At 37.1% G+C, this 15635-nt stretch overlaps 1 protein-coding gene across 25 annotated transcripts in view; it reads right to left on the bottom strand.

Moving 5' to 3' along the window:
* The window catches only part of NRXN1 (neurexin 1), a 679465-nt gene that overhangs the window by 337619 nt on the left and 326211 nt on the right, over positions 1-15635 (bottom strand). For 14 of the 25 annotated variants that reach the window (XM_063152504.1, XM_063152502.1, XM_063152505.1 and 11 more), the window contains 2 exons: positions 6621-6794; positions 755-874 (listed from right to left, as the gene is read on the bottom strand). In XM_063152504.1, the coding sequence (XP_063008574.1) occupies positions 755-874; positions 6621-6794 (294 nt within the window). Of the gene's footprint in view, positions 1-754; positions 875-1847; positions 1875-6620; positions 6795-15635 lie in introns of all 25 variants that reach the window. The other 11 variants (XM_063152473.1, XM_063152486.1, XM_063152481.1 and 8 more) reach the window with 1 other exon arrangement.

Here is a 15635-nt window from a genome sequence, read left to right on the forward strand (position 1 = left end):
ATACCTTAAAGAAATTTCATCTTCTTATGGGTATAAAAATGTGCAATTGGATGTTCAAATGTGATAAATTAAAACCAAAAGTCAGCAGCTTACTTTTATCATTTACCATGGAACATCATAGCTCTCCATTATTATTCCACCATCACTCCTGCATAATTCTATTTAGATCAATAAGGTTAGTTTGGAATAAAACTACATTATGAAGCTAGTGAATCAGGACCCTTATTTTTGACACATTTAAGCTTTTCCTGGAAGACCAGATGGTTGCTGCATGTTATTCAGATGAAATCTAAAAGAACTAAAATACTCAGCATGCTTTTATTATTGGCGTATTTAGTGTGTCACCTAAAGAAATCCACAAAGGGAGATAATAAGCCTTCTCAACTGTTTCACAGTAATTATAGCCCTTGTGATAGTGCTACATTAAGGTAACAAAATGTAAAACTTGCTTTCAATGAGGAAAAGAAAAATCCATTTGAAATATTTATGCAGGGAAGGGACTGCATCAAACAGGTAACCATCAGTATGTTACACTTGGAATCAAATGCAACAAAACCAAGTTCTGCCTGTGTTTGATACTCCACATTGTCCAAAATTTATAAAGCATATTCTTTGTTCTTACCACAAGCCTTACAGATTTTCACAGGGTTTATCAGTCCTGTTAAATATCTAATATTAAAACAACATAAAGCTTTAGGCACTTGCTTCAAGCGTTGCCTCGGGTTTGCAGAGGGACATTTTTCCATGTACTTACGGTCATTGCACAGTGGCCCGCTGAAGGAGGTCATGCTGCAGTCACAGCTGAACCCATCCCACTGCTGAAGGCACACGCCCTGGTTTGCACAGGAATCCTCTTGGCACGTGGTGCTGGGGCCTGGTGGGAACACACAGAAAAGGATCTTGCGCTTCGTCTCCCAAAGAAAGGCACCTCCCAGTGCGTCACATTGAGGGGCTGCCAACGTCTCAGATCAAATGAGCAAAGAGTTACCGAGTCAAACGCACATAAACTCACTGGTTTTGGAGCAGCAGGTAACATTAAAAGGGGGGGGTTTGCTTTAGTTGTAAGATCACTATGTCAAACACATAAGATTGCACAAAACAGAAGCAGAATTATTCCAGGTACATTGGGAATTTGGGTACATTTGTTGTCAGGTATTTGTTAATCTCGTGTCAGATCATTAACTGGCTAAACATTGTCTAAAAACTTCATTATTTCTTCCTGTAAATACATTTCAAACAGCAAAGCCAGATGCCACAGGAATCAAAACTCTGGGATATGAAAGACTGGATAATGAAATAGAAAAATGAAACAAGTTTTGAGAAATAATAAAACGAAGCTACGCTATTACAATTATTATAATCTCACAAATTATTTTAAATTATTTAGGTCTGAAATTCAGAGCAGTTTGGGATTCTTAGGCTGGAATGTTGACAAGAACCGATTCACATGCTTTAGGGATCCCATGCAGGTTCCTTCTAAAAGGGGAAATGCAGAAAATCAGACTACTAATGAACTGGCATGCCAAAATGTGACATACACATGAAAAAACAAAGCTACTCTATTTCTAGAGAATCATAACTAGACTACTGAAATATAAAGAAATTTCAAAAAGGAATGATCAAAGCACTAAAGCAATCACTATACAAACATATTCAAGACTGAAAGCCTTTATGCAAGCAATGCTGGAAAATGAAGGTTCATTTAGCCCATTCTTTTAGAGGTGTGAAAAGCAAAATCAGCAATGAAATAGCACACTTTAGTTCTGAAATGTACAGAGCATTTATTGCAGAAATCCAACTGTGCATTGGGGGTTTCAGTCTTGTTTAATACACACAGGGCTATCTACCTTGCAAATCAGCTTTCATCAATGCAACTTTGTCAGCAAAATAAAAAAAAAAAGCAAAATATAGTAAATGTTAGTAAGCAATATTGAAATGGCAGCAAACACAGAAAAAAACCATTCAGAATAAAGTGCATGCTGCTGTTAAAGAGAGAAAGAAATGCCATATAATGCAAACAAATTAATGCTAATAGCCATAAATCTTCAGGCAAGCCAAAATAAGAAAGCAGTAATTTGCCAGTATTTTACTAGAAATATAATGGTTAATTGAGCTGATGACATGTAATGGAGGAAAATTAAAAGTGTGGGGTTTTTTTTCTTCCTTGGATTGCTATGAATGCATTAACAGAGTAAATGCATGGCTGAATCCTGACTAGCCCTTTGTCATGTTCAGATGCAGTGAATTCAAGAATAATTAGCACCATCATCCTCTGTGGTCTGCCTTTTTCTAGGCCTCTCTCTGTGGCTGGTGAATGAGGACTGAAGTACAGGATGTGAACCACAGTTTACTATGAGCTCTCACACACATTTCACACCACAAGGAAAAATTTGGTTCTGGGATTATAAAATTGTCCCACATTGTTTTGGGGGAGGCACATCAATATCTGTCTGAAATTCCCACAGCCAGTTATTGATGGTAAAGGCGTAAAGTTGGTCCAAAGATTACATAAATAAATTAAAAATTGCACCCCAGAGAGAAATCCACATAACCCTTCTTTCCCAATAAACCTCCAAATATCTCAGTGTGGGATTTGCTTTTGATTTGCTTGTATTTTTAAAAAATCCATATCAATATGATTTAATTCATCTCCATGGCCTCTTCCTTTAAATGAGGCACAGTTCAATCTCTGAAGCAGAGGGAAAGCAGGGTACACTGCATCCCAGTCTTGGCAAAATTATTATTTCTTCTATTTTCTCCCCTTAGGATAATAAAATTAATAATATTAACAAAAGTATTATTAATAATAATAAAATTATTAATTATAATAGTAATAATAATAATGATGATGATGATAAAAAATAATACCACCCCCACGTATAGCTGACTGCAGCAGGCAGACATTAGATAGTGATTTCTCTTTCTTTGGAGTTCTGAGCCCAGAAGTTTAAACATTTGGGCATTACATCACCCTTTCTTGAGCAGAGGATTATAATGACAGAATCCCCTAGCTGACAAGACACAATTTTTTTCTCACCAGATTCTGCTACTCGGAAACTTTACAAAGCTGAAGTGAAAATATCTGTAGGTGTTTAAATGTTATATATTCATGGATTTATTTACACTTTCGTTATGCAATGTTGAATTTCCTCATCTTTGCAAAAGTAGAGCAGAAGTCACAAGGACTTGAAAGTACATAAACTGCAGGACCCTGTAGGCACATTAGGAACTGCATGTGAAAATACATATTTAGAAAAAAATATAGATACAATAAAAAGTGAGGGTGTTTTTATTTTTTATTATCAAATTGATCCTTAGCACTCTTGGCTTATCTATATTAGTCATTATTCTAAAACTGCCATCAAGACTAGCTTGCATATAAGCATTTCTTTTAGTAAAGTAGGATTATTTTTCCCCAAAGAACAGAAGACAACTGTTTAGTGGTGGTAAATACTATGATATTTACCCTAACAAGTTCATCTTTTCATATATAAATATTTATTTATTGAAGTACTAAGGTAGTTAGTAAAAATATGTAACATACCCTTCTCTAGCCCTTTTTCTTTTTTATATTCAATTTTTAAAATATTCTAATTTATTCAGCCTTCACTGCAGCTGTTTTAATTTACTGAGTTTGGGATCTCCTTACATTTGTCCCATATGAGGGCTTGCATGCAATATATATCACAATAAGCATTATAAACTGACACATAGATGTTTTACAATATATTATTAAAACAAATTTCTTATCTCACCACCAAGAATCTTCATGTATATTAATTCTGTGATTTTTTTCATGTAGTTCATAAAATACAGAAATTGCATTTTATATGCACATATACACACAGTGCATTTTTCTTATAACAATATAAAAATTATGGTTGTATCATATTTTAAGTGGGAAAAGAAAGTACAATTGATTTGACTGGAGGAAAACTGTGTTGACACAACCTGGCTTTGGGGTTTGCCATTAACAATTCAAAGAGCTAGTTAGCATATTTATCTTTCTAGCTGTTAGCTTCTATCTGTTCTACACATTGAAAATTTGTCAAGAAGGTGGATTCTGCCAAGTGTAAATTATATTTCATGTTCAATGATAGAGATATATCTTTGCCTGTGGTTGAAGCTTCAAAAGGCAAACCTTCCAACATGCCTCAGCAATACCATGGGTGACCTTGCTCAAAATGTTTAATGATGCACTTAGGACCGTCAAATTATTGAGAAAAACAAATATTTTAAGTACAAAATCTAACAGATAAAATTAATTAGAAGTGCATTATGGCTTCAGAGTTTGACAGTTTGACAGAAGAAAGAAAAAGAGTAGTTGTTGGTTTGGTTTTATTTTTCCCCCTGATGTGTACCTGAAAGTTGGGGAATTCAATCCCATAAATCTGAAAACCAAGTGCCTCACTTCTCAGGACAGATTTTCCAAAACCTCATGTCTTAACACTGGGCATATACCAGCTGTCTTTGGGATCGAGAGTGCTGCTGAATAACACTTCTGAAATTACATCTGCTGCTGTGTCCTGAGCTCTTTGGACCCAATGTCTCAGGGGACTTTCAGGGCTTACACATCTTACAAGTCTCAGGAGATTTCCAGGACTTACACATCCCATGGCAGGGTGAGATTGGTGCACAACTCTCAGCCCTCTAAGGATGGAGAACTCTCATCTCTGTAAGGATGGAGAACTCTCAGCTCTGTAAGGATGGAGAGGTCCTGGCTGGACACAGCAGCAGAGGAAGGAGCAGCTTGAGGCATGCAAGGTTTTCCTAGGAGGCACCTGAATTCACAAATGACCTAAATCATCTTTTAGGTGGCAGAACAGTTTTTTGGAAATCTGGATCAATGGTCTGCAAACAAAAGACTGACAAATGGGTCAGACATGAGGACTGGAAGTAAACAAGTGAGATGGAAGAGAAAACTTGCAAGGTTAAGGAGAAAGGTTGGAAGGGGATATTTCATTCCATGCTGTTAAATATTTCCTTCTGCCGGCAGAAGACTTTTGAGGAGGAAGCTCTCTGGGAGCCAGGCAGCACATCTGGTTTGACCAGTTTCTTGTGTCAGCTGATTTTGGTGCTGGAAAAAAATCATTCTCTACCAAAAAGGACAATAGCTTTATGGCCTTTATGAAATTGTTGGTAGCTTTACTAAATCCACCAATAACTGAGTTCTGCCAGTGGCTTAGAAGGTGAATTCACACACCAGGCCTGTGGCAATATTTCTTTGAAGTACAGAAAATTCATTTATGAAATTACATAATTTCAAAAGAAGCTATGAAATGCATAATGGAATTAAGACATACTTTGACTCTCTGGAGGGATGGTGCAGGGATGAAATTGCTAAAACCATTCAGAAGGCAGAATCTAATTTTCTAAACTCAGTGGCAAACTAATACATATTTTTTCACTCCTGAAAGACATATGCAAAATTCCCATCTTCTATTTTTCTGTAGCTTTACTGTCTGTTTCTATATACTAACAATAGAACTTAAAGTATCTAACTTAAAGTAGCAGCTAAAGAACAAAAATGTTCCACTTGTCCAAATGCTCTGTAGGCACAAAAAAAGAGGAGAGAGACTTTATCCACGAGGAAGCTTTATCTCCTAAAACTTGAGGAACCCCCATCTCTCCTTGGATTTTTACAATGTCAATTTGTATACTTAACAAACTTGATATCAAAAGCATTAAGATTTCAACGTGAAATAAATTTTATAATGTCATTTACACATATTTCTGTCCAGAGAAGAATGGCACTTGAGAGAAGGGAGAACATATAAAATTGAACATAAACACAAAATCCAGAATTATGTGAATAAATTAGATATGCAGGGACAGAAAATGTATTCAAATTATTCCATAAACCATAGTAAAAATAATGTGGGATCAAATGACAGCTGGAAAAATAGCTAGAGATTGACATTCCTGAATTAGAAATACACTTCTTCTAATTCTGTCCTCACTTAAATTTCATGATATACCAGATGAGTCAATAAGGACATAATACATTGAGATAAAACATATTTGTCTGTTACTGATTTCAGATAGAGAGGTTCATATCAATACTAATTTAAGGGGTGAGCAAAAATACAGAAGATAGAAGATTGGTATTAAAAATTTTCATAAATTAGCCTCGAATTAACCAACTCAAAATGTCTGCTTTAAAATTGGAATTACTTAGTTAATGTCTCAGCAGTAACTAATGCCTGAGTGTTATGAAGATATAAAGAACTTCACTGAAGCTAATTGTTACTGTTGTTATCATTAATTAAAACTCATCAGTAGTAAACAAAACACATGCAAAAAAATCTTGCTATTGGGAAGTAAGGAACCTACATTTAACATTCTGAAGTTAACTCCTGTTCTCAGATTAATCTCTGTGCTTTAGGGCAGGCATATGCCTGTCCTCATAATACTAAAAAACAGCCTTTATGTAAGAAGGGGTGAAGCAAGATCAATTAGAAGCAGGTAAAATATAGACTCTTGATATATGGAGTGTAAATATCAAAAAAGCCCTGCAGGATTGGCACAGTACTTTCACTATGATATGTATATATATATATATATACATATATGTATGTATAAAAAAACCCTAAAAACAACAAAACCAGCATATTTAATACCTTCACAGCCTCTCTCTATTTGCCCATTGCAGAAGAGAGCATCTGAGATGAGGTCAGGGAGGCGTCCGTTCAAGTCAACTGATGCAAGGCAGCCTTGGAAGCCCTCCTTTGCATGCACCAGCTTGGGCAGGGATTTAAACATTTCTTTGGCCACTCCTCCAATATACAAATCACCTGGTGAGGAGAAACAAATATTAGATACAAAAAAAGAACCAGCAGAACCTTTGACCCGCTTGACCTTCTGGCCTTTTTGTGCTGAATGACAGATACATCAAAAAAACATTCTTTGAAATAAATGTAGAAGAAAATAAACACTGGTAACGTGTAAGATACTACAGCATTTCAGGACTGTGATTTTTCAAATGTAAATGTAGACTTCAAATTTGCATGGCTGATTACTTAGAAGTACTTGGGCAAGCTTTCCATGTGCCAGCTGACGTGTTCAGGAAACATGCATCTATTGCAGAGAGGAGAATTAAATCACAGAATCCCCATCTAGAAACTCATCTAGCACTGGCACAATTGTTCATATAGTTTATATGTAATTTGTTCAGTATTCAGGGAGGCTGGTCACAGACCATGCCAGTGGTGGACACAGCGCAGTGAGATAAAAGGTGCAGGATCCACCTGAAGTCCATGAATCCGGAATCATCTTTCCAGAAGTACACCAAGGAATAAAAGATTGAGGGACACATGAAAGGAGAAACTTGGAGACACCATGATTAAACAGCAAAATGATCAGCTGTTCCCACTGAAACTCATGTGGCAGCAAGGGGAGTTAGATGCCTTTAAAACAGCAATATGAAAGCTGAGCAAATGGAATTTTCTTGCCAAAAAATTATTCTAATGGCAGACACCTATAACAAATAGCTTGCTGTGATGAACCTCAGGCAACTTATTCAGGACTGAAAACCAGGGCTTTTCTCCCTTCAAGTAATTCCTAGCTCTGTGACAGACTTACTTTGGAAGAACTTAACTCTAACTTTCCTCTTCAACAGCTGAGGGAAGAATGCTTTTTAGTTTTAAAACAATTCAGGCTCTACATTCCTTTCACGTGTTGGGTGTGTCTGGCAGACAGAACAGTCACCTTTCAATCCAACACCACCATAAGAACCTCCCTAAGTATGCCTCAAGTGTCAGCCTGCAGGTTTAACCAGGCATTAAATCCTCATTGATGACTGTATTTTGTTTACCAGCACAAATCTGTGGCAGTTTATCTGAATATACATTCTAATCTACATTGTGCTTTCCAGAACAACCCCCAGTCTGGCTGATTTTGGAGCCTAGGCCACAAGACCAGGTGCTCTAGTGACAAAGAGTGTTTCTGCATGACTTCAAATGTAAAATTGTTGATTTCCTAAGTGATTTCTGAGCTTTGTAGGCAGCTTTTTCAGAATGTACTAATGTCACTACCCCATGGGGCTAATTTTAATCTCCCTCTGATTGGTGTAAATCACAGATAACACCTTTTACTGCTTCTCCTGGCATATTTCTTGTTTGAAAGAGACTGCAATTTAGTGCTGTTTGTAATGGTTTACAGTTTACCTGTGAGGAAATAACCTGAAATGAATAAATGTCTGTAAGACTGAGAAAAATCTTGAGTCACCACGTATCATCCCTAAAACTCAACTGCATTTGAATTAGTGAAATAAAGAGAAAATGGAACATGCTTAGGAAAATGCTTATCAACATATAGAATTTATAAGCAAACCAACCAAAAGTCTTAGCAACCTTGGTAGCACCATATATTAAGACACCTCAAACTTTATCCACTCTATGTAAATAATTTGGAAAATAAGATCATGCTTTCTTCTAGAGCTCTGAGGTACATTGTAAATCTCACAAGCATGAGATTAAACATAACAGATTAAAATATGGTGATCCATCTGTTACCACAAATGGGATCTAATTCATTCACAGCAGAAAGATTCCTGCATTTTTTCAATCTGCTGAACTGAAAACAAAGTTAAAACACTTGTGTCATGATAAAGGTTCTTCATCTTTTTCTCAGCCAGGGCATCTATAGAGCAAAACCTTTCCAGGTTTCCTGAAGTTTTGTGCCTTCAGTCACTGCCAGCTCAGAATAGAGAGATAATTCATCTCAACTGATCCAAATAGACTTAAAAGAGGGAAACCATTCCAGAGAATAGTATTAAGAAAATCACTTATATGATAAAAAACTTAAACTTGATCTATTGCACATGACATGTGTAACCCCTTTTTAAAAATATACTCTCCAAGCAACCCTTTTTATTCTGTGATTAGTTACATCTTTAAAACCACAACCTTTCAGATTGATCCCCTGCTAATTCCTGATATCCATCTCTCGAACCCATTGAGATTGCAATATACAGTCATGCAGTAGCTGCCAGTTATGATGGATGGCTAGCAGAAATCCAGGTCAGTGTGCCAACATATAAACTGGAACTCAGAATATTTTCTCCTGGAAGTATACACTGGAGCATTGCCAAATAGGTATCATGTGCAGTGAAGTACAATTTATTGAGTCTAAATAAGCTGCACCCCTACAGCTTACTTACAGTACCTTAAGAGTGCTGATAATTAAACTGATGAATTTGTATTATTAAAGATACAATTTTTACAAATACATGTTCTGGGTAATATTTCAATTTCATTGATGTCCAAAATACCTTTGAGTTCTGCTTTTCAAAATCAAATGTGCATGTAGTTCACATCTAAAACACAAATACATATCTTACGCATTGAGCAGCCATACTGGCTATTAGACTTCACCTTTTATAAAGTATATAAAAGTATTTTTATGACTATGAGGTAATCTTCCCAGATTTAATATCAAATGTTTAATACCATATGTGTTTTGAGTTTGCTGCTGCTGGCATGAAAAGCACTTTCTCTCAGACACAAAATTTTGCAAAGCTCTGGAATTAAATATCAGATTTTTATTTTTGTTTTAAAGTTAGTTAATTTAAAAAAAAAAGAAATCTTCCATCTTTATCTGCCATCACAAAATGTTTGTATTGTTACTTTTATTTCAGTTAATCACATGCTACTTTCATGTTCGTCTCTATGAAGAAATGGTTTCCAACAAAACTCAATCCATTAGATTTTCAGGCAAGACAGGATTGCAGAAAATATTGTTAATTAAATATCTGTGATGACAGATATTCAGAAAAGATAAAAGATTTTCCCTGTTCCTACTAAAAGACATCAGAGGACTCAACATAGTGCAGTACAAATTCCCTTTCTCACTTATGTAAGTACAGCTTCACTACTGGAAATTTTACTCCAGAGCAAATCCCTTGTTGTGCAGCTGCCCACTTACAGGTGTGAATTACACACAAGTTATTTCATGAAGAAAGGTACCACAGTTCATCAGATCAATAGTACAAGCTCATGACACTGTGTAAACTGGCTGGAGCCTAAATGCAACACTAATGCTACACTGCTACCCACTGAAAATGTGAAACCATCATTTCTGGAACTAAAGTTCAGCTGCTGCCTTCCTTGTACATGTTATCTTGTAAAGTTCAGTTTGATTTTTAAATGTGTCCCTGAAAACATCGTATTTTTCTCATATTAATCCTGATTTTCTTTAATTTCGAAAGGAAAATGGCAAATTTACATAAAATATATGCCAATTGTCATAGGCAAAGTGGCAGGTAGTAAAGAAAGAGGTGAGGTAATAGAGTGACCCAAGATTTCCTTCAGATCACTAGAAAAGCCTCAAATAAAGCAATTTACTTGAGAGCAGATCTCACAACTTTCCTCTTTTTCCTTGTATTTAGAGTCAGTGCACAGATATATCTTTTTCTTTTTTTTTTTTTTTCGGAGCGGGAGGATTGTCTCCTCCCTTTGTTTTCCTGAGGCAAAAAGAAAAAAAAAAAAAAGGAAAAAAAAGGTGTGCATGGCAGGCCAGAGGAATCAGCACTTTCAGAGCTAGACCTGCTCATGGCAATGATGGCACTGCTCAATTATGCCATAAGAACACCTAAAGAGAAGATTTTAGTGGGTTTAATCTGCATCTTTTACAGGTTCTGCAGATCCTCAGTTATTCCCACAGGATCTTCCCTATTTACACCTATTAATCTCTTTCCTGATTTAGAGCTGATTTGTGCTTTAACAACAAGTAAATTTAACACAGAAACAAATTGCTAGCTAATAAATTAACCCGAGTTCTCAATGTATTCATTATTGGAATCACACTTATGCAAAAGCACATAGAGCACCACACAACAGTGAGTCACACACAACTGTTGGTAAAACAAATGCCAAGTCCTCCTGTAATAGCTCATCTTTTTTTATCCCAAGCCTCTGCATTTCTTCAAAATAAGAACTTTGCAAATGCTAAACCAAAGAAATGTGAAACAAAGATTGAAGATGCTGTTCTATTTTCTGACTAGCTAACAGCAGTTATTAAGTGTTATTATCTGTCACTAGTGACATTGCTGACAGGTCACTTCACTGATTTTTCTCCTTTTCTCCATTCCTGAGAATTCTTACATGATATATGCTGGTGGGCAGAAACTATTAACTTCATTTAACAGCTACCATTGTCTTCAAACATCAGTAGAGAGGGAATTGTTTTCCATGTGTTTATGGTGGTAACAACATAAGAATGCTGCTCAGGTGTGACTGGTGCACCTGGACCCCTTAACAAACCAGCAGCAGTTTGATACAGAAGATTTGTGACATCAGGCAACAAGTAGTTTAGCCAGAACATAGTTGGACTTGTTTACTCTCCTAAATCTGAGTGCTTTGTGTACATATCTGGTGTTCATTTCTTGGGCACCTTTGATGACAAGAAAGGAAAACCGTTAATTCACATATGGCCATATGTATGACTAAAAAAAAAGAAAAATAAGGAGGAAATGCAGCAGTGGAAGGATTTGTGGCTTGACTTTTTCATAATTCATAAAGACAATATCTCTGGAATATTTTTATATGCCTGAAAAAAAAGCATCTTCAAATGCATCATGCTCTCCAAGAGCAGACATTGTCTCCCCCAATCTCTTGTTGTGCTGCTGGTTTTAAAAGTACTTTCAGCTGTTGTCCTAATTTCTCTTTCCTTTTGGAAGAAGTTGCTTTGTCATGTTTCTAATGTCACATTGCACTAAATCACTACCATGGCTAGGATTGAGAGTGCTTCTGTGGTGTACTAGGGTGGTGTTACTCCCCAGGAAGGAGATGGATGGCCCTGGCATACCGTGGTGGATTCTGAAAACACAGCAGGCATCTCCACAATTCCTTCATATGACACACAAAAATACAAAGGAACATCTGGCTGTGGTGAAGCCAAGGTGTCAGGCACACTTTTCTCCAAATATGCTAGCTCAAAATGATCAAGCATAAAACAGCGTCTTCCCTCAGGCAGGCAAAGACAAAGGAGGACTGCAAAGACTGAGAAATGCCATAGGGAAAGTCTAATCTCAAAAGAAAAAAAAGTGTTCTCTTTATTCCAGTCCCTCCTAAAACAGATGAGCTGCCCTTACCACATCAATAGAAATCACTTTGTAGTATCTTAATAATTGTACTACAAACTTCATGGTGCAACTCATCCCAGGACGACCCACACAATCCCAACTCATGGTATCTTTAAGGCAACTGAATTGTGAAAATAAATTGCTCTATACAAGCTGAATATTTAGCACTGGCTGAAAGAACAGAAACCTGTTCTGGTGTCTGGTCACCAGACAAGGGCTGTTGTCTCAAATGGAAATGTCAGGTAGGCTTTCAGATGTCTTTGACACTCACTGAAATATGGGAGCCTACTTGGCCCTGATGACCTTCTCACCTCCTCAGTGTACAAAATATCACCTTTTGCACCTTTACTTTGGGCAATAGGCAGAGAACAGTAGAGATGTTTATTTCAAATTTCAGTACACACTTTAGAAAAGGAACTGAGCCTGAATGGTGGGTGAGTGGTCATTCCAGAGTCTCTCCTCACCTTCATCAACCCTGAGTAAACATTTGCTCTTCGTTCCATATTAAAAAAATGTCTGCTCCTTAAAAAAACATTGATGAGACATAATTGCTCTTTTTTTTCCCCCCATAAACCAAGAAGCCTGCTGTGATCATAGCCCACTAATAAACAGAAGAACTGTTGACAAAGGCTTAAATGCTGCATCCACACAGCTTCTGCAGCGCATACGCTCCAGCATATGGCTTTTCAAACCCCCTTTGCAGCAGAGAATATGCACTTTGCTGTGCATTCACAGGCCTGCTTGCTACTAGAGCAAAGCATGACTGGATTTTGTCTACCACTTGCAAGGCAGGGCACTTGAGGCAAGACATGAAAATGTAAACTTAGTTTTTTATGTCCACTTACTCTCTTCAAAGAGTCTGTTCTGTAGCTTCAGTATTGATTTGTTGTTGATGTCTTTTGGTTTTGATGTGATTTTTTTTTTTAAGAAAAATAGTCTTTTCAAATATCTTTCCTATTGGAGTGATGAATTCTTTCACTTTTAGACCCTCTCTCACCTAAGGAGGGAAAGGGTGGCTAGTTTACTTGTCCAGGCTCTGCTGAGTTATCTGTCCTTTCAAATACTTCAGGCAAGAGGCTGCTTTGTGATGTGACAGGTGGTGGCTTTCATCTTTCACATTCCCTATACTGATAACCAAACAAGGCAAAATGTTTACAGGCAAATGAAAAGGAAAAAAAATAAAGAAGCATTTCTAGGTTAGCAAGTCACTCTTTTGGGAAGGAAGGAATATAGAAACTGATCTTTTCACCCCAATTCTACACTGCTTTCAATATCTTGCCTGAATACACCATTAAATGCATTAGGGAAAGAGAAAAAAAAAAAAAAAAAAAAGAAAACACCAGCACTGAAATGCTGACATTGTGAGTTTTCTTTAGGCACACTTATTGGCACAATAGTGCATATTGTAGTTATTTGTCAAGAGAATTGAACTTTGAAGATATTTCTTCCTTTGAGTGATACTTTACTGTTCTTTTCACAATTTCACTGTAGCAGTGCCCTGTAGTCCACACTGACAGAAAAAAAAAAAAAAAAAAGGCAAGGAGAATTAAGAGGAACCAGAAAGAATTTACAGTTTATAGGTGCACCAGGCACAGCATCCTTCAGTTTTCACTTGCCACCAATTCCCATGGCAGTCCACAGTGAGGATACAGGTGCTGCTCTACCGCCAATCTCCTGATTCCATCACACTACTCAGAACTACATTGAAGACTGTCCACAGTTCCACAAATATTCCTCTGACAAGAAACTATTCCTTATGCTCTGCTGGATTCACTGTCCAATTCTGCACTCACCTCTCAGTGCTCAGATTTCATTCTTATTACAATTTTCAACTCAGTTTAGTGCTGCTCAGGGGTGACACAAATGTGCCCATGTTTCACAGGCAAATAAAGCTGTGTCATGGGGAGTGTTGGTGTGTGAGAAATAGCAAACACAAACAACATCCTCAGGAGATAAGCATTGAATAGACAAAAGGAGCTATTCAAGAAGTAAGTGTTCACATCTGAAGACTTCTCCAGATTAAAATCCACCATTTCCCCAACAATTCTGTTCTCAAAAACAATTATTTTCCTCACAAGAAACAGTCACATAAAAACATTTAACATTTCCCTGACAATAATATTCCTCAGAGTCCCAGTTGCTCTATTTCTCTTTGCTTGTTTTTACCCCCACTAATGACTAGATGAAGAGCACCGGCATTGAAAAAGATTAAACAGATGTAAAACCAAAGCAGTCTGCTTGTGCAATGGACTGTGAGCAAAGTTGGTGATGCATGTTAAATGGTAAATAATAAAATCTAATTGCCATATAAATGTGCGTGGCAATCCATCTCCCACATAATCAATGCTGGGCCAATTACTCTGCATCAGGGGGTGGCTGTGGTGCAGAGGTGAGCCATTCAAGCACATCAAATGTCCTTCATTTCTTTCCTGTTCTGATCACTTCTGGAGATTACACACACCTCAAAAACAGACAGAATCTAACAAAGCTGGCATTTGCATGGCACAGTATATTCAGATCTCCCTTCCTCCTGCTCTAATTTTTTCATTCTCTGCTTTATCAGCCAACACATGCTCTTATAGCAGAGCTGGCTCCTGAAATAGTGAAGAATTCCTCTTTCCAACAAACCTACTAGACCTCAGAGATCATCATCTGCAAAACTCTTCCTTTGGCAAGAGCTCCACATAAAGCTGCCGACCAGCCGAGATGCTGGACACTCTCATTTGGAATGCAGGCTGGCAGAGAGTAATTTTTATATGAGATTTCTTCTGATCAAGACAATCACATTCAGACTCTGAGGATATTCCACGGAGCTGCCCTTTTGCAAAAAGGATTGCTCAGTTAAAATACCAAGGTTAATGAGGGTTCACAGCAGCACATTTTAAGGCAAATTTAGGTTGTGCTTCTTCACTCTGTGTATCTGTGGGGGGGCTAGGATGCAGTGGATGCATAATTATGCTAAATATGCAGAGGTTTTTGTAAGTTTTAAGAGCATCTATGTTTCCTGTATAATTCTTAACATAACTTTTACTTGGTGCTCCAGATAGGCTTGAAAGAAATTCCACAATTACCAGCAGGAATAACCTGCATGTCAAACAGCTGTAGGAATGAAGGCAAATCTATCCAGTCACATAGGTATGAAAGACTGAGAACAGGAGAAAAGAGGCAGAAAACAAAAACCTTTTCAACATGAACTGATCTGACAGATTATTGCATTGTTGTTGACTTCGCAGTACAAGCTCTAGAATATCTTTATTTAACCTGGAACTACTGGAATAGATTTTCAATTTTTTTACCCCATCATATAATTTTGGTAATTTGGATACAATTTCTGAAGGCTTAGCACTACCAAAATTATTTTCACAACCCGGTAGACGGCATTGTTTAGAAGCAGCGTGTGAAAAGTGGTAAAAAAAGGAGGATAAAGGAATTCCCATGGGATCAGGTTGTCCAATGACCTATTGTTATCTACTCCTAGAACTTTGCCACATAGGAAGATTCCAAAGAAGAGTTCTAAGTCCCTTGCTTTTCCTCTGTACAGAGCCTGCATTCC

This window comes from Melospiza melodia, chromosome 3 (assembly GCF_035770615.1).
Source record: "Melospiza melodia melodia isolate bMelMel2 chromosome 3, bMelMel2.pri, whole genome shotgun sequence".
Lineage (NCBI taxonomy): Eukaryota > Metazoa > Chordata > Aves > Passeriformes > Passerellidae > Melospiza > Melospiza melodia.